Below are 24,809 nucleotides of genomic sequence, written 5' to 3' on the forward strand. Positions count from 1 at the left end.
GTCAGCCTCGACTTCCGGCTGCCATCTGTTTCGACGAAAGCGTTACTAGAATTTTATTCGACAAGAATTTATTTGCTTGCCGGAGCGATTTCCGAGTAGATCTCGATATTTTCGTCGGAGCCGAGTGCGCAGACTAAGTAATTAAGTACCTCGAGGCAAGGTAACGTCGCTGGAACTCAGTTTGTATCGGAGGTAACCAGATTGTCATACTTTTAAAAAGTTTCACGGTCTGCCCCGGAAACCTTGCCTCTCCACTTAAGGGTAAAAGGCAAACCTAAATCAATCCGACGAGCATCGCGCGGCAATAAAAGCGTGTGCAATGTGGTTTATACTACCGGGTAAGATACTGGGATATGATAAACCGAGTCGCCGGTGAAATTACCGAGAAAACGATAAACGTCTGAAACGGAGGATGAGCGGCGGCGGGGTTGAAATGCATCGACGATCGCAGCTCGCCCTTCGTCCGTTTAACAGGTTAAAGGATATGCGGAATCAGGCTCCTCGTCGGACAGTAAAATTGCCGTCCGTCAACCCAGAGAGAGAGAGAAAGAGAGAGGGATGGAAGGCATTTTGATGCATTCGCCGATAGAACGTTCGGACAGGCGCCGTAACGTGCATAAATATGAATATGTGTCGGGGAGGGATGGCGGCGGCGGCGGCGGCGGCTATAGATCGCATGCTCTATTTTCTGAATAGGATTCGAAGTAGATGTCGAGAACTTGTCACTCGGTGATTTATACATTTGTCTGCGCCTGAGGACGAGGTCGTCCTCCATTCCCCCGCCGCCCTCCGAGTCTCTTAAGCCTGTCAGGTCCAACCAACACCAGCGGAAAAGGTCTCTTTCACGGAGACGAATAGAAGGGGGAGGGACAAAAAGGCTGGTGTCCTAGGAGAGTCGCTTAGAGACGTCTCCAAGGATAGAGAACACAGCCAAGGTCGCCGAGACCGGAAACGCTCGGTCGTTTCACCGTCGTATACACCGGCCTATGTCGCAACAGTACGCTCAAACTATTAGGTCATCCCACGAGCTCTGCCCGTTTTCGTTGCACTCTGTGCGCACTAATCTCACTATATATCTTGTTCGAACTACATTTTTGTAGAAACTTCGAGAATCCTCCCGAGTCTACAAGCGCAAGCGCTAGAATTTTACACTTACTGCGTCGGAAGATATGATATACGGAATGACCTAATATTAAACTGTGGCTTCGAGCTTACTACCGTGTCATTCCGAACAGCGTGATCGAGACTCGAAGCAGCACGAAATAATGCAGCACGAAGAAGACGGAAGAAACGTTCCAACACTTTGCTCTACATTTTTTTCGCACCTAGAATATAGATCAGAAGATCTTCGTCATTAACAATTTCTTACTAGAAGAAGACAATTTATATTTATAGTATGTCATTAGGAGACATAAATGGGGAGACAGAACTCTATTGTCAAATCAATTCCGATTATACAAATAAACATTATGATTATTGTGTATAGCATGCCTCCATTCCAATTGCCCGAATGCCTAAATTCGAAACGAACAAAAGATGAGCCAGTAACATCTGAATTTTCCAATTTCCCTGCATCTGAAGTTTAGCTAAAAATTGTCGAGTTTGAGTCGGCATTGTGTGGGGTTTTAAAAATTCCGTGAACCGGTGGCAGCGCAAATGAGCCTGCCGACAATGACGCAACCACGGAAACCGACCGGTCTATTTTTTTTCTGCCGGGCAGAATCTAAAAAAGCGAGGATAATAGCCGCGTATTCTCGAGAGCAGCTGTTGTCGCTCGAGGACCAGTATGATCTACCGTGGTCGCCGGGTTTCACGCCAACGGAATGCCGTTCGATTCTACCAGTAAACCCAGACGGGATCGAAAATCGTAAATGTCCGGGGTTTGCCAAGACACCGAGTCCGGATCAAAATAAATGTCACGTTGTAAATACTTACTTTTCGGTTCGAGACGTAAAAGGGTCGCGAGGCAAAATAATTATAACTCGCCGGCGAATACGAGCGGACCGTGCACCGGTTGACCCTTCCATCACTGCACGAATCGGCGATTCGGAAATCTCTGACCGAAACACCCTACATTTCATTTTGCCAAATATACTCGAATGGGACGCGTGCGGGTCAACCGTGAGTTTGGTCACTCGTTCCACGAAAGCTAGACCTTCCTAGGCGAATCAATCTGTTTCGCTGGAATCGAGTCAAATCTGATTAACAATCCCGAAACGCTAGGCTGCGTTACACAATTTCTATATTTCAATTTCGCGGGCTGCAGAAGTTAGAGATTTATAGACTGGATTTCTATGCGAAAGAAAAATTTTCAATTAATTGCGAGATACGGACACAGACCAGCTAGTTTTACTATTAACATGTAGAAGACTAATTATAAATGGATTATGGACCCCTCGCTGCATTAACGCAAGCAGACGAGAGCACCAATTAAAATGAAAAATATTCCCATTCTATTTTATCCAGAAAAAAACCTCAAAGACATATTTACTCCGTCTTGATTTTCACAAAGTAAATTACAAAGAATTCGCACGAAGATTTCCACGGACTAATTATAAATCACTGCCGCAGCAGCGAGGCTATCGCTAAGGGGCGTTAGAATTAAAAATATTTGGTCGGTGGAAGGAGGGATGAAAGTTCTGAAAGGATAAAATGATTCGTAACAGGGAGAGACTATTCCAACAAGCGTTGTTACTGTACTACGGTAGCACACGGTCGAATAGTCGTGTCTGTTCGAACGCGACACGAGTTCAAAAGCGAAAGAAAGTCCGTCGAGAACCTGTGGAAGAGGGTTGCTCGGTGGTTGGACCGCTCGTTAGCATCAGCTGCTGGCTGCTTAAAAATAACCTCTCTTCCTAGTCACAAGGCACAATCGCTAAATTAACGCCGACAGCGGCGCCCTTCGCGGTGGAACACCATCCACAGTCTCTAAATACTGTGCGAGAGCACGACCATGGAACTGTTAACCTGCTAACCGGGGGCTCGAGACCAGCAAAATCGATACCACGCTAATTTCACCTGGACGAAAGCGAGCGCAACCTGATGTAAACATCTAATTACGGCAGAATGCAAGAAGTACCACAAGAATCCACCAATGTACCCCTCCCGCGCTTCAGCGAAAATTCTTTTCGACAAAATGCCGAGGTAATTGGATTAAAAGACTGCGGATTTTGTGCACTTGTTATAAAACAGAATAATCTTCTAGCCCTTCGGAGTCTGATTTATTTTTCGATTTATTAAGACTGGTGTATTCGTGTGTAATGGAAAACGGAATCTATTTGTCCCATCAGGCGCACGTAATACATGGGTGGGACACTGGGACACGTATGTCCTGGTAGACTCCAAAGGGTAAATAATTTAAAAACACTGATTCAGTATTTTAAAAGAAATATATGTCTATGCCTTCTTTATTTTGCATAAAAATTCGCGGGCTAGACATTACACGGTCACGGCAGTGCCGACTCTTATGGAAATGCAACGAATTTTCTACGGCGTTCGATAGCATTGTAATGGTCAGACTTGATTGTACACGACGGCAGAAAGTAATTCTTTATTTAAATGAGGGACTTGAGGAGTCTTTTGAAAGTGGCTATTGACATAAGGGTGAGAGCAACGGAAACGCTAACCGATGGGGACAAGTTAGAATGCGAAAAATTTCTCTGGATTGGGAGGACAGCTTGAGAACTGGGGAAGTAGTAACAGAGTTCTCAACTGCGAAACGAAAGCGTTGCGACACTGCGAACCGGGCATTAGCATATGCTGCATCTCCGGCGAGGTGAAATCGCAACATTGCTGGAGCACGGCCTGTTCACGGATAAAAATCTCGTTTCGCTCATTCAATTCACCTACAATTGATACACAAACGTTTTCTTGCACGAAGATCTGGAGTCCATTCATTAAACTGCAGATCTTTATGCAAAATCAAAATATCCTGCATTGATTGTGGGAGAAGCGGGAATAAAATAAAAATTGATTTCATCCCTTACTGAATTTGTTACATTCAAAATAATGTTTCTAATCCAAATTTTCTACATTTCACCCAACCAACTTCTTCATAAATGCATAAAGATCCGCAGTCTACTAATCATTTCAGTCTGAATGTGTCAATCGTGCTGGCATTTGTTATTAATTTCCTTGCGATAGTAAGTGGAGCGTCGAACGAGAAGAGCAACGTCTCCGACAGTTTGATCGATCAATCCGTCTAAAAGGTTCCGATGTACCTTCTCCTGCCCGTGGCACATCGTTTAAAGAATATTCAACGGATTGTTACGTAAGCCGGGCCAATCAGTTAATGCACGGGTTTCGCCGGGCCACTCGAGCGGGTAACCGTCGCGCGATAGTAATCGCGCGAGCCTTACGATGCGCGTTTATGTAGGACGGCGTGCTGCGAGACCCGAGCCGGCCCGACTGCTTTCACAATTTACGCGCGAGCCCGTTATTTATCAATTCCCCGGCCAAAATATACGCGCACGACTAGCGGTGAGAAACTAGGCCAGGCTTCCGATAATCCGGCAAAATCATCCCATACCGGATCCAAGAACAACAGAAGCAAGTTTACGGACTCGGGCTCTCACCGAGTCTAATTCGAGAACCGAGCCACTGGTTTTCCAGTTAGCTGTTAGCAAGATTCCTTCTCCTGGAATCCGTATCTACGGGGTGCGCCAAATTGACGAACTTAGAACCGTAAATAAAATGGTACAACGAACAATTTTCTAAAATTTTCTAGTATGAGAGAAAGAATACTGGAGTCGTTCTAGGATCAACCAGCAATTTTCTAAAATTTCCCAATATAAGAGAAATAATACTGGAGTCACCGCAAGTTGCATCGCCAACGCAGTAAAAGGTACAACGAACAATTTTCTAAAATTTCTCAAAGCAAGAGAAACAATACTGTCGTCGTTCTGGGATCAACCAGTCCAGTTGCATTGGTCGCATCTCACGCTAAAAGGTACACCGTAATCCGAGAGGTGGTGAGAAGTCAGAGTCGAAGTGAAAAGGGCGCAACCCTGTCGTTTTGGCGCAGCCTGTACGCACCGCGGAGGAACAATAAAAGGTCGAGAGACTCACCTGAACATCAAAGTGAGTGGTGGTGTCTTGCGGTTGCGGGGGTCCCTGTTGCTGCTGCTGTTGCTGTGACGGGGGTGGACCCTGCGGGGGTGGCGGTGCCTGTGCGCCAAAGAGCTGAGCCGCGTGGGAATGCGGATGTTGTAGATGATGCGTCGGCGGCGCCTGGTGATGCTGTAGATGGTGCGGAGGCGCCGGGGCGAAAGCGGCCATGAAATGTTCCTCGCTGCCCACCACGTCCACCCCCGGCTTCAGCAATACCACGCCACCGGCCCCCGTGCTTACTGCGAGGGTGGCCGCCGCGTTCTTTTGGAACTCCTCCTCGCCCGGTGATGGTTGACGGCTCCCGGGCGTGCGACTATAACAGAAACAGTCGCATTAATTTATATTCGTCTAATTCGACAGATCCCCCACGCTTTACCCTGCCAGCTCTTTCGCTATTCCACTCGCCCACGAGCTGGGATACTTTCTGTTTAATTTTGCTTTTCATTTCATCAAGGTTTAATGTCACATCAACGTCCAGATGATTAATATTTATATTAATACGATATAGAGAGAACAAAAGAACAGAAGAACGTAGTTCCACTTCCGAAAGAAAAATCTTGAATTAATAGTATGTACAAGAAGAAGTCGCCTTCGTTAAACAAAGTTGATCTTCGCGAACAGCATTACTGCCACAAAAATTGATTTTGACACAATCACGTGTATACACTTGCATCAGTTACCCTGTACCCTGTAGCATAAATATCTTCCCTGCTGCGAAATTGTATATCTTCTCTGTATATTGAATGTCAACGACAAGAAGCTATTATTTCAACTCATTTTTATTCGTGTTCCCTCCGGCCATCCTAACAAGAGATTCCAAGGCATGGAAGGGTTAATATTCCTCGGGATAGTCGAGAGAAAGGTGGAGTAGCAATGAGGACAGTGTATTGCCAACGAGACCCCCCTAGTCGATCGAATTATGCGGTGCAAGTAACTGCCCCCGTAATCGAGGAGCACCGATTCACGAGCCATAAGGAAACACCGTGAGCATTGCGCAACGCAGCTCTCGCAGAACGACTACAGTTCTTTTCATCTGTTCACGCTCCAGTATGGATTTCGCTCATTCGTTTCAATCGAAAACAGTCGAGCGACGATCACAATGGACTCTGAAAATAAACTGTGTACCGTTGACCAGCTCTCGGCGGCTGTACTTTTCCGAAACGTAGACACCTAAATCTTGGATGACTTGACGAGCGTCGGTTGCACACCGAAAAGAAAGCTACCGAGGCCCGATATGTTTATAGACCGAGAAACACGAGGTATCTTCACTTCGGGGAGAGCTCGAGTTCGGAATTCCCCGTTTAAATGCATACACCTCTATAATTTATCTCTCCAGAAGTGTTACGACGGGAATTACACGAATTATTAAAAGAAGAAGAAAACGTTTAACACGTTCGCAAGTTTTTTTCTTCTCGTAATGGGCAGGAAATGAGCCGACACTAATGCCCAATTCAATCATCCCGCTTTATCCTCGCAAGTCGGATGCGCACGCTTAATGTGGATATCCCGAGCAATCGAGATTCCGCGAATTCGCGATTGGTCACGCAGCGTAACGGCGTGGTTTGCATAACGATATCATAACAAGATACAAACGCCTTCGGTCGAGCGACCTCTGTCTCGGTTCTAGCGAGGAAAAGGGTACCGGGAGCGTGACGACCGACTGTGAGACGAACAAATATCATTACCATAACGGAATCGGTAAGCAGACGAGACAAGCGTCGGCGACCCTGCGTTGTACACGCTCCTAATGCCTTTCTCCGTCTTATTTGCCGTCGTGATTATTCACCGGATTATCGTTGACGCTTCCGACGGTTAAACGGAAAGTCTGAGAGGGCCACCTGCCGACAAACTTTTTCGTTTGTGTGCTTTCGTGACATCAGGTAAACGTTCCTAGCGTGAGACCGACCGAAAAGCGTGGGCCACGTTCCACAAGGTGTTTACTCTTCGCTTATCGTCGTTTACAAAGTAGAAACACGATACTAGGATGTTATCGCACACTGACAAAGGCGGCGTGTTAACGTTTCGACTGACGAAAGTCTGTTAACCCCTATCCAATACAACGAATCAGATGAAAATCTAGCAACTATATCTATTTTTCTAAACGCTTTGAATGCCGTGTCTTCCAGAAATTTGTTACTGTGTTGAATGCAGCAAAGTTGCTTCTGCTATCGCTTTAACCATTAGCGAAGGTATAGGAATATAAAGAATATAAATTTTCTTCTCTTTCTTGAAAATTATGAACGACCAAGACGTAATCAGCGTAGAAAGAAATTGTAGTGCGAGTTATACGTTCGCTACCACAATTAGCCTCGCTGCATATTTGCATTATTAAAATGTAAGCTAGGGGCTCTTTGAATATTTCTTGGTATACCATCGTTTTAAATAGCCACGTGCATGAAATTATCTCGATTAACTCTGTGTAAAGAGATCGTAGATCGAGTTATTAGGTCTACCCAACCCTCGTGCTTTGTTCGGGTCAATTCGACCTAGAAGCAGACGCTTTTAATTATGAAATGTGAACAATCTTTGTACACGCGAGTGTAGAACTAAATTAGAACAGAATGTTAGTAGTGGCTCAATTTGATTTTGAAGATGTAAACGCCTAAATGGATAATGCACGAGGGTCAATGACCTTGCTCTTCAAAAATACGCTCAATAATGTTCTTTTAAATAACAATCTCGGAAGAAGTTGTTAGACTGTGTCTTAGGTAACTTTTACTATTGATTTTTTCGAGAAGCCAATTTTACAATTATGCAATTGCCAGTAGGTAAACCGTTAACAGCGACCATTCGTCAGAGTCAAAGACTGCAGTGGTGATATAGCGTCGGTAACATCGGGTACAAAGGCAATGCAGCGTCGATGCTCCAGGTGGCGCAACGAGACGGTGCAGCGGGTTGCAGAGAAAGAGGCGGGCGGGTATGATGTCATCGTCCGCGGATAGGGCATGTACGCCCTTGACAGTTGCCGCTGTTACGTTCTTCGGGGCTACGACGATCTCTCTACCATTCGCTAATTGAAAATCGTGCCCTCGATTCGACAATGTCTTAACACGCTCACGTGGGCGACACACTTCTTTGTCAATTAAAAATTAATTTCTGCTCGAACCGTAGGCTGCTCATTTTGTTCAGCTCCGACAGTCAACGCAATGACTTAAACATTGGAAGTTGTAGGGGTCATCCTTATGGCTCTACATGATCGTTTCAGATCGGTCTCGCCGGTTCACTGTCCTCGCGAAACCGTCTCCCAATACTCACTTAAATCCTTTGTCATCATCGAGTCCGTTTTGTGAGGCCAATCCGTTGTTCTGCGGGCCAGTGTCGTCTTTAGAACTGTCGAACGGGCTTGCCGAGCCCTTCTCTTTTTCTTTCTTGTCTGCGTCCGTGTTCTGCAGCGAAAGGAAGCAATCTGTTTTAGAATACTGTCGACGAATCGAATAACAAATACCGTATATTACGCTTACCAATCTCAATGAAACCATCCGGGGTTCTAAATCTTTGGGCGTCGTGGGGCTCGATCCAAGAACGTACTCGACCATTTTAACACCCAGACCACCCGTCTCGCTGCAAAGAACAAACGTTTCGATACTGGGATACGAAAGGACAATAAGAATCGTTTCGTTTTGCTTTTCTTTTAAATAGCTTTTCATTACAAACCTGCTTCTTGGGCTGAGGACCGTCCCAACTTCGGATGTCTGATGGTGGTATCCTGTCCCAACGCCCACGCGTCTACCGGTGCCCATGGAAATCGGCTGTGACACGGCATGATCTGAAATGCATTAAAACTGTCGTTAATCATCGTGTCACCTTACTGCACGCTTTACACCCCAGAAAACCATCACGTCGTCGGCTATCACGCGGCCATTCAACAGCCCCGAAATTCCAGTCGACAATTTCCACCCCTTTCACCGATCGCTCGAGTATCAAACGCACAAAAGCAACCGCAAACTTTGCAAGAGACGACAAACTGGCAACAATTACTGTTAACCCTTCTGTAAAGCGGTTTCTATATAACGCGCAACAAAAATTGCGACAACCCTCTTAGAACACGGTTTCCACAAACCACGGTGCGAATTAATCGCGTTATAGGAGGGTTGGCTGTACTTATCGCGAAGGGTTCGCGAGGTAACGTTGTCTTATCCGCGTTTTCCCGACAAAATCTCAACCCCACAGGAGCTACCCTTAATCATTCGAGTGTTGCACAGTGTATACTGTGACGCTTGCAATATTCCTGCGATTATTAGCATCGCGAGGCTGACATTTCTTGCCACGGTGACTCTCGCAACATGTGTTATCGCCCCTGAGAAAGCAAGATAAATTCGCTAGCGACAATTGCTCACGGAGATCGAAACAATTGTTTTAATCTTTCTGCGAGCGTTAAATTACAGCCACATATTCACTTCAATCATAAATGCATAAAATCCGCAGTCTAATCGTTAGAAAAGTGTAGAATAGACACCGGAAACGTGGTGTTAACAATTCAGACGGAGAGAGGAGCGACGAGATGAACCAGCGAGCGCGATCTCGAAAGGGATGGTTACGAATTCACGATGAACGAAGAATGATTAAAAATTCAAGACAAACGGCGGCTACCATGTGGAAACTCTCCCCTATCTGTAGAAGGGTAGTAGACAACTGCAGTGACAACGTGGTCGTTCTAGCGCGGAGCAGCTCGTCGGCCAAAACAAATTCTCTGCAGCGACATTTCAGTTCGTGTCCGCAGTAAGCCTGCAGTTTTCGAGTGGCCACGGCTCGAGGGGTTAACGTCGCCGAAGGTAGAGAGCCGGGGTCGGTAAATCACGGGCCTTCTGGGAAGCTGCTCGTCCTCGCGTATCAACCAATGATCAATAGAAGGCGGCAGGGGGTGGCGAAACCGCCGAGTGTAACGACGGCGAAACCATCGTAAAAATCGAGGGACGAGAGATATCTTCCTCGGGGAAAGGTGGGAACGATTTTCCAAACAGTCCCGCGCTAGGCCTTTTCCTGTGAAGCTTGGCAAGAGAGAAAGAAAGAGAAATAGAAGAAGGCGTAGGAAACGGTAGGTGCCCCGGGAGGGTGGAATGGAATGTTAGGGGGGTCCATGTGACGCGCAATTTTGGTGTCGGCGAATCCAGGTGGACAGGGGGTTGGTGGTGGAGTGGCACGAGCCGGGTGGATCAGTAGGTACGACCCTGGGCGTTGGGACGTTGCCCCCACCGCCGGTGAAGCCGGGCGTCTGTCACCATGGCAACAGCCGCGTTGCACCCATCGCGCGGTGACGCACACACGGCTAACAGGGAGCGAGGGAGCGAACGAGCGGGCAAATGAGCAAGGGAGCGAACCGAGAGCCGGGACAACCCGAGCAGACCCGAGCCGAACCGATCCACCGGCCAGCCGTCGAGTCGCCACCGCGCCGCGTGCACATGGAAGACCCCCTGTGCCGACCCGAACCGACCCAAACCGAGCCAAGCCGACGCCGGTACATGCCGTCGAGGGAATCAGGTGTTCCGTGTGCACACAACACACCACCCGGTAGCATCGCCCTCGCAGCGACAACCCCTTACCGACCCGAGCCTACGAGAAACAACCCCTTCCCCGCTCGATCGCCCGACTCCCATACCAATTAGCGCCACTAATTTCTTTAATTGACGACAAATTCTGATCGTCTTCGAGCAACCGCTTCGCGACCAGGTCTTCTGACCAGTCTGGCTCTTTTGGCCGGCTTCTTGGCAAGAAGGTGGACTGAGAATTTAATAGTATTACTGTACTGTATTGGCGACGTTAAACCACACAATTCTATATCTTAAAATTTTATCGACAGAAAGCCGATTAATAGCCGATTAATAGCCGATTAAGATTTTCGATAATTATGCTGTACTGAAAGAAACGATTGAACAACGTTACAGACTTTCAAGAGCAGAATCGAAATACTTTAAGAATATACACGTACTATTTTCATCTTGTGAAATTAATTAATGAAAGAATGAGATGTGCATTTGACTAGTGTCTGTCGGAATTAAGGTAGACAATTTTTATTTTGGATAGAGATCCACAGTCTAGAGTAATAGGTTCTTGCGCTGCGGGGGATGGTCTGGTAGACTCTGGAAACTGTTTCAAGGGGTGCTTCTTCGAGGTGTAGATTGGTTTGGAAAGAAGAGGTGGGTTCGGTAAAGGGAGGATCTCGAATCTATACGAACTCTTCCGTGCGAACCACACCCTCGTTTTCACCTGCGCCAAGCTGATTTTGGCAGGGAATCATCGTGTGTTTGGAACACGTTTTATAGGAAGCGTAAGGGTTTCGGGGCACTTGTGACAGAGACTCGTCAGCTCTGTACTTTGTCACTCGATCCGCAACTTTCCTTTTTGAATAATTTAACGAGAAACGGAGCTGCGAAATCCTTGGATGGTCTGGTTTCATCTCAAGATTAACGGCAAGTTGATAACAGCAGAATACTGAACAGTATAATCTTCACATGTAGCCAATTCGCTAAACAATTTTTAACGAAGACAGTTCATTGTAGCTGTCATTGATCCGAGAAGTAACGAATCAGTAGAAACAATAAAGATACTTTCAGTACCACGTAGTTTTATGATTAACCCTTAGCAGTCGAGGGATGACTCAGAGAAATATTGATTACATTATTAGATATCTTAGTATCTAACCAATTAGTACACGTTTAAGTATTGCACGTGGTATTATATCAATTTCATATCCATAAACTGAAAAAATCATATAGAATGGAATTATTCTAGGTCGGAAGAAATGTTTAATCTTGAAGCTATTTTAAAATAGTTAACTGCACAGGGATAAATTATTTAGGACGGTCAGTAACCCCCATCAATGAACCGTGAAACATTGGCCAATTAATAACTTATATTTCGACGGCAGTAACAATGTTATCCTCGGACAATGACAGTTGGGAAAAGGGATTGGACCGAAAGTCGAACAGCCGCGAGACTTTCGAGAGCCCCGCGTACAATAGGACGATCCCTGTAGGGGGATCAGGGTGTCGTGTACACATGTTTGTCCTAAAGAATCGATTTTGAAAATCCGAGCACGCTCTGGCAGTTCCTGGCCCGACTAACGAGGGGTTGCACAAGCGAGCAAAACAGGCGCAGGCAAAACAGGCAAGCAAGTTGTGGTAGAGGCAGGCAGCGACTTTAACGAGTGCTCGCCGGGTGGAACCGGTCTCGCAGTATCGCAGGGGTTGGAGAGAGAGCCTAAACAGAGCATAGTCCTGGTACATTATACTTGTTCGCGTATCGTTTGTGCTTCCCGCGGCGCGTTGGAACCTAGCGTTCCGTCGCCGGAAGCATTACCGGTCGGCGGCGGCGTTTTCCGGCCGTTTAAGAGGATTTAAATCCGATTATTCGCGGGATTCCGGGGCATAAAGCACCGTAAAAAACGGGGATCGGTGTGCACGGGGAATCCTCCCGCGACGCGACTCGACTCGACGCGTTGCGACGTCGAAAATTCCAGAAGGAAAGCGTATCGATTGATCCGGTAAGCCGGGGGAGACGCCGGATTTCCTTTGTTTTCGCGGAGGCAAACAGACCCCCGACGAACCGAGCCACAACGAGAAAGCAAGAGAGAGAGAGAGAGGGAGAGGGAGACCAAGGGATCTGTTTTGGTAGCGGTGTATCGATTATTGACACTCCGTTCGAACTCGCGAACGAGAGAGAAGCGGTTCTGGTTGGTCTCTACGGTAAACTCTCCTATACTCTCGTAACACGGTTTCCATATAACGCGAAGCAAAAATTATAAACATTCCTTAATGCATTTGAATATAGCTGTTTCTACTGTCGGATCGTATCGGCACGTATCGGAATCCGAACAAAAGATGTATTATTTATTATATTGAAACGCAACCGTTCCGTGTCTGTGCGGATAGTATAAATCGGCCTTTGATCGCGTTGTAGGAGGGTTCGCTGTATATTGTTCTTTCGGTGCTCCCGTGGCCAATCGATAAGCGAGCAAGTCTAGCAAGTCGACGACGTAAAACAAACGCTGCGAAATCCTCTCTCGGTCTCTCGCATCCTCCTGGTTCGCCGTCTCTTGCCGCGTCTCCGAAGGAAGCGCCAAGCCAGCAAGGAGACGCCGGCTTTTTTATATGATTCAACTTTCTCTAATTTTAGAGGGAGTAGTAGCGCCGCGCGACGTATCGAGCGTTCACGGAATTCTACGTCAGTCGAGGACCTTCGAATCGGCTGGACCGCCAACAAGGCTGCCGCCTGCCTGCGCGTTTAATACATGTAAGACTCGGCTCGTTATCCTTCGGCTCGGCCAACTGCCCGCTGCTGCTGCTGCTCCAGCCGCCCGTAAAAAATCATTTGCATAATACAGATATCGAACGGCCGAACTGCCTGCCTTTCTTTCGCTCCGGTTGAAGAAGGTTGCTGCTCGTAAGTGGAAACGGTGCATCACGATCAGACGCGCTTCCGTTATCCATTGGTTGAAATCCGATCGATACTCGGATAGATGCGAGAGGAAGATCTGATCGATTTCTTGCCGGTAAGAAATTATTTGCAACATTCAGATCTCGAGCGGTAGAATTTTCTTTGCGAAAGTTGCGGTGGTGCGCCACAAAAATGTTCAAAGCCAAATTCCAAACAAATTGATCTGTGTGGTTATCAGGTTTCACGTCGATTAATTTTACTAGCAGTTACATTATGAAGTAATAAATATTATAGAGTGTGTATTACCAGCAACCCTATACGTAGGTAGATTTACAATAAAAGAGAATCATAAATAACAGAAAAAATTTTAAAATCACGATCACCAACGAATTACAAAAAGAAGCAGATCGAAACGAGCGGCCGCGACAAACACGTATGTCGTTAACATTTGGGTATCCGTGTGCCCAAATACTTTGTGCTTTTCCCTACAATATTTTCTATCAAATTAAACGAAAAGATCGAAATACCTCGAAGAAAGAAGACACGCGTTCATTTTCATACTCACCGATACATTTTATCGAATCCTACACCAATAAACTGCTTCGAAACTTTTCAATACCGAAACCAGGTCGAAGTTTAAAGTTCGAGTTGAAGATATGGGGTCGAAGCAGACCCGGGCGCCGCCGTAGGAATGTCGTCGCAGCCGTGAGGGCAGCGTTCGATCACAACGAGACGGTGTTTTTTCGAAACACAGAGGTTTCATAAGAACGTGGATAATAAGAGAGGCCTGGGTAGTGGGAGGAGGAACGAGTTTCGGACTAATCAAGAGAGACTGGTCGGACGGTTTGCTCTGCGATACTAAGGACAAAGAAACCAGTTCGACCCGCTCGTGGCTCTGTGTTAGCCACGGTCAGAGCCTGCACGGGAATACCTGACCTGAAATAAGCTTGATATCTGTCGGATTGGATATCCGAGAGGAGAGAGCTAGGCGGGACGAGCAGCAGCAGCAACAACAGCAGCACAAAGAGGCTGCTGCGTACGAAAATCCTGGCAAAAGGAACGGGAGGAGCGTGCGCTCGAAATTACAGGGGGTACCGATCGCCCGCGATAAATGTTTCATGAGCGAGATTCGAGCCGTGCTCGAACCGGCCCGGATCGTGGAACGCGATCGCGTTTCTCAACGTTGCGGCCTGGCTTTCTTTCGGGAAGAAGTTAACGCGTTCGATTCTGCTCGGCTTATCCTCCACAAGGGAGCGAACGAGACGGAGAGAGACAGAGGTACAGAGAAAAAGAGAGCAAAAGAGATTATGTAACGATCAGCCACTGGCGGCGTCCATTCCGAGCGCGTATCGATCAGCACGCGCTTAATTTCGCGTCCGAAGAAGAAACGGCCGAGAGGTCCAGGATATTCCAAATGGTTTAAAGGGCTTCGAAGGGACGTCCAGCAGGAGGACGCGCCGCTCTGCATCCCGCCGCTCTAGGCCCGATTAAAGCCCGGCTTTATGCACGGTCCAGTTGACCTCGGTTAGGTAACCGGTCGCAACTCTCCAGAACCGAAGGTCCGCAACTACGTTTCGTTACAACAATTAAACGTGGAAACACTGAGCCACGAATCGTCGCGAGCAGCACCCAAGTGGTGGCTCCAAACTCGTCAAATTTTTAATAGGCGACCTCTGAAAGATGGACCTCTTCCTCGGTCTTGAAAAGTAGGTGACGATGCGGTCCCTTTATACTCGTTCTAGTTCAAACCAACTAGCTGTAGCAAGACCGTAGAATTGGTTTCTGCAAGACCCGCAAGGGATGCTTCAGATGCGAGACCGTTCCACGAAATTTGGCCAAGTAATAGGTCTACGTCTACAGTAAACGCAACCGTAACGGCTGCCCCGGGTGAGCTGCCAATTTCTGGAGAATTGGATGCAATGCAAAATTCTCGGTTATTGTTGATGCAGATCCATCTTCGCCAAGAATCTGTGCGATCAGCAGATGGCAGACCTCTAACCCACAGACCGTTATAAAAGCAAAATGCCCCAACTGATCGAAGTTTGTATTCAAATCTGACACGTGTTAACGTTATTATTTTTTCGTATGCTCTCGATGTATGTTCCAGGATTAGCGGAGACTGTAAACGTTCCCCTAATCAATGAAAATCCCGGCGCGCTCGTCGATGAATTACCTGAACCCGATTAACCCCGTTCACGGGATGATCCCTGCAACTCGAGCCCTAGTCCAAATATTCCCCGGCCCTATTGTCCTTGATACGCGTCGGCACGCTCGATAACGCTGCACTAATGTATGTATACCCGGCCCGATTGTTCGATGAGCTGTGCGCGTTTCCGCGACGTTCCACGATCCGCGAGACAACCGGCTTTGTTGAAAGTAAGATGCGGCCGAGACGCAACTGGACCGTACATTCGTCGCGAACGTGTGCACGGTGTCCAGGTGATCGGCAACAGGAGAATAGAAGCGATTCTTCTTGCGAACGCCGGGCAATGTATGCAACAAGGTATTTATAAAGCGCTCCATTTTTCGAGGCAATGGGACTCATTCCCAATTTTGATATAACGTATCAAGGTTGTATAACGTATAAAACTTTGTACCGTGTTAACACGGCTTGCTCCCGATTTCTTTGAAATATTTTTTAGCGAACATCTCTATTGAAATACATACTTGAACAAAGCTGGTACGAAATCCAAGTAAATGCAATTTTGTTATTATTATAAAGCAATGTATGCTAATTGCTCGGTAATTCTAGTGTTAAATAGTAGGTACTAAATACAGTAAATTTTCTATAGATGCGAAAAAAATATCCCCCCAACTTAGTTGTAATCAGATCTCGGCTCGGTATATCGGTGTGAACCACTACAAACGCGACGCGGAGAGTCGCAGTCGTCGGCACAGTTCAAACGCCCGCGCGTCATCACAATGTAACACCGATATTTAATCTTCTTTATTTTTCATTATTTTTTAATGGAACTTTCAGCAACATATTCCTGGCATTTTTCCAATGCAAAATGATACCAAACACGATATACTTTCAACTATATTTAGTGGTTTAATCGATGATGAGAGTTTCGAACGCAAGGAAGGACAGCGCATCAGAAAGAAAGAGACGCGGACAGTTGCCGTGTTTACACGCGCTGTCCTTCTCTACGTTCGGCTCGGCCTTTGAAGCTGAAAAAGTAGTACCAAATGCGCTAGATGCGAAGAAATCCCCCCGAGGCCTTCGCATCAATAGAAAATTGACTGTGGTAGCCGCAGTCTACTAACGCGTCCGATCATGGTCGACCCTTTCTACTTCCCAGGTTGAAGGAGTCGACTCTCTCGAAATTGGAGGCTCGCGAGACGGAATTTCAGTCTAGTTCGCTGGGCGTATTTTCAAGAAGGGATCATCCCGTTCCCTGTTGCACCACAGTCACGGAGAGACAGGCTTCCTGCAGATCTCTCTGTCTCTCTAAAGAGCGAGAGAGAGCGCGCGAGCTTGTTGTAGGTGGAAGCGGTGTAAAATTCCGAGAGCGCTTAGAACCGTACCTGAGGTGCTCCAAGTAGAATCCCGCCACATCTGGTGGTCGCCCAGGTGAAGTATCCCACCGCCTTTTACACCCCCTTCGTCCTTGGAGCCGCCCTCGTCCACGCCCCAGAGCTTTTTTGCCGAGGGAGCGATCTGAAACAATAGAAGAAAACGGGTGGTAAGTGTGCTGAGGGGGGGGGGGGGGGTCGGCGAACACACATTTTCAGACGAACGATCTCCTCCGCGCGCGCCGACACGAAACTCCCAAGAGAGTTTCGCGTCCGCCCGTGCAACCGAAAGATACCGGAGCGTACCAACGATCCCATTAATTACGCTAACGAGCCGCAGATCCGCTCGGAATTAGCGTATCTTGCGCGCACGGCCGATCATCGAACTTGATACGCCGCGTATTACCCCGACCCGGCCGTCAAGAATTCCTTAATGTCTCGGTCTATAAATAAAATCAAATTCAATTTCGCTTCGCCCTTTCGCGATCGACGGTCACGGATCGGGACTTCACAGTTATACTCGATCCAACGAGATCGGTGTCAGTGTAGTACCAGCGTCTTTTGCCCATTGAATGAATATCTGGAAGAAAGGCGCATTCAAGCGGTTTCTACATTTGTTTACCTAAGCTAGCACGACTCGGGCGAAGTATAGAATCTGTTTTTCGAAGAAACTGATCCGAATGGAAAACAAAGATCACAACAGCTGTTCGCTCCACAAGTTTAGGCTACACACGTGTGCGTGATAGCTAGCTGGCAGACTCCCTTCTCTCGGAGAAAAACAACCGAAATTCCACGATCGAAAATCGTTGTCGGCGTAAAGATATTCTAGCATGTTTCAAGGATTTAATACACTTCGATTGTAGACTCGGCAGTCACAATAATTAGGTGAAACGATTTGTTTAATGAAACGGAAGCCGAGAAGTCGCTGTTCGTGATATTAATGACTCGGCGTCGGTCCTATTGCGTGGCGCAGGTCGTTAGCAAAATTCGGTACACTCGATCCATCAGCGTAACAATTATCTTTTACGTCTAGATAAATAATTCCGTCAGCCAAATATGGGTTAGATAATTTTTCCCATTTAAAATGCTTCGAAAATTATTATTGATTAGTAGACTGCGGATGTTTATATAATTCGCAATTTTTGTTGATGAATTTTAAGAAAGTGCAATCGAATAATATCTGATTTTCAGGGGTAGTAGCCTTCTCAGAACTGAAATAAATAAAACTCGTACGGAATTCTGTCGAATCATATATTGTAGTATTTTTAAACAAATTTCGGAAACTATAAATGCATAAAGATCCGCGATCTATTGATTAGAATTATTGGTCAAACAAAAACATTGATACTGCTCGTCTTTATATCAAAGGGAACATCTCCTAATCGTTTGAGATAAAACACAAATACTGCTTTTGCATCGAAAAAGGTGCTCCTATTTTTCGATCCATTTGTTTCTATAGGATGTTTATTTCTCCGCACAGAACTAGATTGATCGGGGCACTTTCGGCAAATTAATAAATAAACGTTAGACGTGCCACTTTACAGCGTAGATATTTGAAACACTCTCGTGTCTCGGATCTGCCAGATAGGCCAGGCCCCTGAAGTTGGGCTCACCTCCGAGCTTATCCCGACAGACTCTATCTTAAACGTGATTGGAATTCACAGGGGTGTCTCGCGCCCAACCCCTCGATGTCTCGAGTTTTAGAGCCGTTATCAAATACCTTTCATTCTAGCAGTCTCAAGCAAGAACTACCAATTGCGTCTTCATCCTGGATATCGTAAATCATTATCAATCCTGATCATTCTTTGCGATCAAAATTTCGTACATACAGGTATTTCACCTAACTTGACCACCTTGAATATCTTTGTTGTTTAAATAACTCCTGAACTACTTAACTTTTCGACATACATAGGTTAGTACTTTTTTATAACGAATGTCCAGCTGCATCGACTGATGTATTAAAAAATACCTCATTGCATTTTAAAAAATGAAGGTGACCTTCATATCTCTAAAAAAAAATTACATAAAAACAAAAATTTGTTTGGTATCGTATGTGCCCTATTTTACCATTCAACTTTGTCCTTCAGACATTTCACTTATCTTTAAAAACAACACAGATATTCAAGGTGGTCAAGTTAGGTGAGATACCCTGTATTCTACTCGATATAAATGTTATAGAAGGAACAGGAGTCTTAACGAGACTGTTTAGCGAGCATCATTGGACGACAGCATTCAAGGTGGGAGAGTACGGTGCAAACTCGAGATGCTTCCGGATTTGAATTCGTGAAAGTGTGAAAGAGTCGCGATCGAGAATACGGACGAGCAGCGAATTCCGAATCACGAATCGCGACCCGCTGCGTGTTGACCCGAGCACTCCCGCTGTTCCCGACCTCACCTAACTCTGGAGGTCAGTGACGTAACGGCGAGCGTTGGGTGAGGATAGCGAGTGAGAGAGCGAGAGAGAGAGAGAGAGAGAGAGAGAGAGAGAGAGAGAGAGAGAGAGAAAAGAGCGTGCAGAGTGCACAGAGATTGCGGGATCCTAGATGCAGGTATACTACTGCACGCGCGACGGTGACAGTGCAGGGTCTCGGTGCATTCTCGTCCGCATTGTCGCTCCGGCCAGCTGCGGATCGTTAAGCGGAAGTACCGACTCGATTACACGGACGTTGGCTGGGTCTCTCTCTGGTCGGGTCTCTTTGAAGTTCGTTCTTTTCACCGCACTGGGCGCTATTCATCGGAAGAGCCCGAATCGCGCGGGTCCCGGTAAACGTTCCGATATCCGAGTTCGTTCTAGTGGCTAACTAGGGGATTAGCTTATTAACTCCTGTACTCTCTTCGTCTCTCTTCCTCTCTCTGTATCTCCCTCCGTCTCCCTCCGGTCTAGTATATAGGGTGCACATGGATCCCCGTTGTCTGGTCGCATAGATAATTGCAGGTATGGTTCACCCTTTTGAGCTAGACACGGTGGAAGCCCGGTTGGAACGGTGAATTATTGAGACGTCCGCGGCCAATCACGCGCCGCTACGTCCCTAAGCGTTACCGAGCCGGCAATTGCTCGATTTACGCTCGCCGCGTGTCTTCCACGAACGAGAGCGCAGCCCCGATGCATGCGCGTTTCACAACAAGACCCAACAACCGTGTCGCGGTGTTAACGGCCACCGGTTGACCCTCTGCCGACAGAAAACTCATCTCATCTCAACCGTGTGCAACGTGCGACGAGAAACCTCGCTTCTTTCACCAACATATGAAGTTCAGTCTTCGTTGGAAGTCGAAGGGGTTAATCGATCGATCGTGACTACGCGGTACGGAAGACGAAGAGGATAACGAAGAAACAGCTAGAGGAAGAAGTTTTCCGATTACCGGGCCAATGATTTTTCCGTTTCCACCGACGTAGACGCGGTGAGACCGGGGCCGTCTCCTCGAGTGCACGCGATATTTATATTTTATCGATCATGTGAACGATATCACGTACAATGGCACGTGCGTCATGCGCCGAGTAGGTGTACCCAGACCCGACGCACATCAGCCGTTGTATCGAACACGCGTACCGAGAGTACTAGAGTACGAGAACTCTGTTTATCGTTCGCGGGCACCGTACTCTCGTCGAACCAACCACGTTTAATTGTGTCTCGCACACGCTGCGGCATAACGTGAGCGGATATCCTTCGCACAAATTCAACGGTTATCGGCGCCATGCTCGAAACCGACCAACACAAACGATAAGACTGTTTCCTTGGCACAGATCCTGCTAACAAATTGGCCGGCCAAACTTGGAAAAATCAGATCGACGCTGTCACGCGAGACACGATTCGATCTACGACCGACGTCAAAAATCAGCCGAGCGTGCGACTTCGGCGAAAATATCCTCGGGAAGATGCGGAGCCGTTGTAGAACCGTGTCCGCGCAATTTGCTGGGCGCAATTTGGTGTTTCTTGGCGTTCTAAACATTTCTAGCCCTCAATGGCTCACTCTAAACATGGTTTTGTAATTTACTTGTTAATATGCAGTTCTAATCGGGCGCTCAAGGTACCCTTGGGAAATAGCTGCACGAGAAACGTCGGGATAACAATTCATTCTATTTTTGCTTTACAATTTTAACAAGAACATCGTGTTTCTTTTGTAACGAATTTGATGTGCTATAATCATTTATATCGAAACTATTATGTAGTTCCTTCTCGAACACGAAAATCATATTAACTCTTGGCACTCGAGTGGCAACTCTGCAGAGAGAGGCACCAATAAAAATTGCTGTACCATTATTCAAAATATTGTTTACATTATATTAAATATGTTAGAATCTAACACTACAACGACAACATATTCATAATTTTAATATTTCTCAAAGACGAAATCAGGAGCAAGTCATATTGATTCATCCGATAGTTCTAGTGCTGATCAATCACTAAACATTTAGGTGTTGTACGAGGTATTATATGAATTTCATATCCACAAAATGAAAAAAATGACATAAAATGGAATTATTCTAGGTCGGAAGAAATTTTCGAGTTAGATGGCTCAGAGTGCAAAAGGTTAATATGTTTACCACGGGTAAATCGTTATTCTAATATCGAATTAGGAATTTAGATTACCTCTTCATAATCCGCGCGTAACCGTGTCCTCGAAAAGCTCGAGACGGGAGAGAGAGAGAGAAAAGTGTTTGGAGGTTGGATCGCGAGCGTAGCTCCTCGTCTGTCTTTTCACCTAGATCGACAAATCGGCGGATAAAAGGGAACCGAGAAAAAATCGAACGAGTCGCGCGGGTTTAGAAACCGGTTAGAAATCCCACGGGTGAAAACACCGGCTGAAAGAGGCCTGGCGTCGTGTGCGGCGATTCGCGTGTCAAGTTGGAAAGCGAATCTTCGTTTGCATCGTCCTACGGGCACGCGGCTCTTCTTTCCTTCCATTTTTTTAATCATCCTCTCTCTCTTTCTGACTCTGTTCCCCGCCTTTTTTGTCTCTCGAAATATTTCGTGTCTTACGCGGAGAGAAGACGAGTCTCGCTCGCGGTACACTCTCCAGAAGAATTCTTGAAAATTGCCGTGACTCTAGGGCGATCGTAATAAGAATAACGTCTGCGCGGTTACGTAACGAGCCGAGGAAACTGAAACGGGTTTCACACCGTTTGTACCCGTACCCGTACCCGGCCAACCCTGCTCACCGCTGCTGTTTCTGTTTCTGTTGCCTCGTGCGTCTCGTTTTCGCTCTCTCGTTACAACGGCTACCCACTCCCGGGTCTCTCCGGGAACGTGCAACGAGGACGAGCCGCGTTTCCGTTCTCGGAATCGACGCGAAACGAACGGTTTCCACTTGCCTCGTAGTAATAAACCACTACCAAACACTCAGGTACCCGATACCACTAAATTAGCCACAAGTTACAGCGTATCCATCCTCTATCACATAAACCAAGACTACCCCTGTGCGATCATCGGATACCAAGATACAAAAAAAAATTGTCCGTGTATACATCAGTTTTACATTCTTTAAAATTTCTGTGAATCCATCAGGTACCCAGACAAATAAGAATTACTCGTGTCTTCATCAGATACAAACATAAATAAGAATGACTCGCGTGTTCATCGGGTACCAAGACCAATCAGAATTACTCAAATGTTTATCAGGTACCAAGATAATTAAGAATTGTTCAACAATTGTGTCCATCAATTACCAAGATGAATAAGAATTACTCGTGTGTTCATCGGGTACCAAGCCCAATAAGAAGTACTCATAGGTTCATCAGGTACAAAGATAAATAAGAATGACTCGTGTGTTCATCGGGTACCAAGACCAATCAGAATTACTCAAATGTTTATCGGGTACCAAGATAATTAAGAATTGTTCAACAATTGTGTCCATCAATTACCAAGATGAATAAGAATTACTCGTGTGTTCATCGGGTACCAAGCCCAATAAGGAGTACTCATAGGTTCATCAGGTAGCAAGATAATTAAGAATGACTCGTGTGTTCAACAGGTACCAAGATCAATAAGAATTATTCGTGTGTTCATCGGCTACCAAGACCAATAAGAATTACTCATATGTTTATCAGGTACCAAGATAATTAAGAATTGTTCATCAATTATCAAGATAAATAAGAATTACTTGTGTATTCATCGGGTACCAAGATAAATAAGAATTACTCCTGTGTTCATTGGGTACCAAGACCAATACGAATTACTCGTGTGTTCATCGGGTACCAAGCCCAATAAGGAGTACTCATAGGTTCATCAGGTAGCAAGATAATTAAGAATGACTCGTGTGTTCAACAGGTACCAAGATCAATAAGAATTATTCGTGTGTTCATCGGCTACCAAGACCAATAAGAATTACTCATATGTTTATCAGGTACCAAGATAATTAAGAATTGTTCATCAATTATCAAGATAAATAAGAATTACTTGTGTATTCATCGGGTACCAAGATAAATAAGAATTACTCCTGTGTTCATTGGGTACCAAGACCAATACGAATTACTCGTGTGTTCATCGGGTACCAAGGCCAATAAGAATTATTCATATGTTTATCAGGTACCAAGATCAATAAGAATTACTCGTGTATTCATCGGGTAGCAAGATAATTAAGAATGACTCGAGTATTCATCGGGTACCAAGACCAATAAGAATTACTCGTGTGTTCATCGGGTACCAAGGCCAATAAGAATTACTCATATGTTTATCAGGTACCAAGATCAATGAGAATTACTCGTGTGTTCATCAGGTACTAGAATAAATAAGAATTACTCATATGTTCATCAGGTACTAAGATAGATAAGAATTACACATAAACCCGCAAGGAACAGGTTGGACAAGAATTTGACGCGAATCTATTAGGTACTTCGGAGGGCAATAATTGCCCCGGTATCTCAGGACACCTGTGTAAGCGAGACAATTAAGAACCAATTCAGGAGCATCGTCCTGCGGTCAGAGAGAGTGACACACTTCCTAACAACTCTTGCGGATGCCCGATAGTTAAAGAGAAATGATCTATTAAGTATTTATCTATTACAATAATCGTATAGTATTTATTTAATAAGTGGTGTGTTACACTATGTATCCAATTAATGAAACACGACTCGCAATTAAGACTGATTGCACTATAATTTGTTCGCACGGTAAACACACTTTCACGGTTTTCTGGCTCGTATTGAACAACTTTCCTCGAGTATAATCGCAACGAAGATTATATATACAATATATTCCCGTGTCGAATTTATACGAATGATCAAACAATGGGAGAGTTCCGTAAGTAATCGAATGTATAAGAATTTGCATGGCTCGAAATTGAATACGAAAGACACGCGACGATAACAGCTCCTGGATAATTTTACCTCTGGTTCGAGCGTTGTTTCTGTTCGCGTCGATTCATTAGGAAGAATAATTAAATGATGTTCTCGTCGAATCGTTCCCCTAAATAACTGCTGTTCGTGAGGCTAGATAAATTGAATTCTAAATGGAATATGAAACGTTTCATTATCGAGCGTCGTTCCCAATGTTTACGGAGAACGACCAAAAAAGATGATCAGTATCCGAGCTACATATGTATGTATACGATAGTCGTATAGACATGTCTACGCTGTCTCTCATCTATCCGGCGTCTCGTGTATCCGGTTCGAATCAATAGTCCTAGCATACACTCCGCTAATTTCCTTCGGATCGGCGCGACACGTATCGTCACGCGATGCACCCCGGATTTGCCACCCCCTTTCCCGATAAAAAGGTTTCTGCGCCGTCAAGACGCGCTCGAACACGTTCGAGAGGGTTTCTCTAACCCTACCGTCAAGATCAGACGTGAAACAAACCGTGGAATCGTCGCTA

The 24,809-nt window shown here is 45.9% G+C and overlaps 1 protein-coding gene across 4 annotated transcripts in view; it reads right to left on the reverse strand.

The window, feature by feature from the left end:
• Positions 1–24,809, reverse strand: part of Pum (pumilio) — a 140,309-nt gene that overhangs the window by 96,147 nt on the left and 19,353 nt on the right. For 3 of the 4 annotated variants that reach the window (XM_076425369.1, XM_076425367.1, XM_076425371.1), the window contains 5 exons: positions 17,011–17,143; positions 8,764–8,875; positions 8,571–8,694; positions 8,365–8,495; positions 5,068–5,422 (listed from right to left, as the gene is read on the reverse strand). In XM_076425369.1, the coding sequence (XP_076281484.1) occupies positions 5,068–5,422; positions 8,365–8,495; positions 8,571–8,694; positions 8,764–8,875; positions 17,011–17,143 (855 nt within the window). The remainder of the gene's footprint in view (positions 1–5,067; positions 5,423–8,364; positions 8,496–8,570; positions 8,695–8,763; positions 8,876–17,010; positions 17,144–24,809) is intronic. The other variant, XM_076425368.1, reaches the window with a different exon arrangement.

Source organism: Lasioglossum baleicum, chromosome 6 (assembly GCF_051020765.1).
Source record: "Lasioglossum baleicum chromosome 6, iyLasBale1, whole genome shotgun sequence".
Taxonomy (NCBI): Eukaryota; Metazoa; Arthropoda; class Insecta; order Hymenoptera; family Halictidae; genus Lasioglossum; species Lasioglossum baleicum.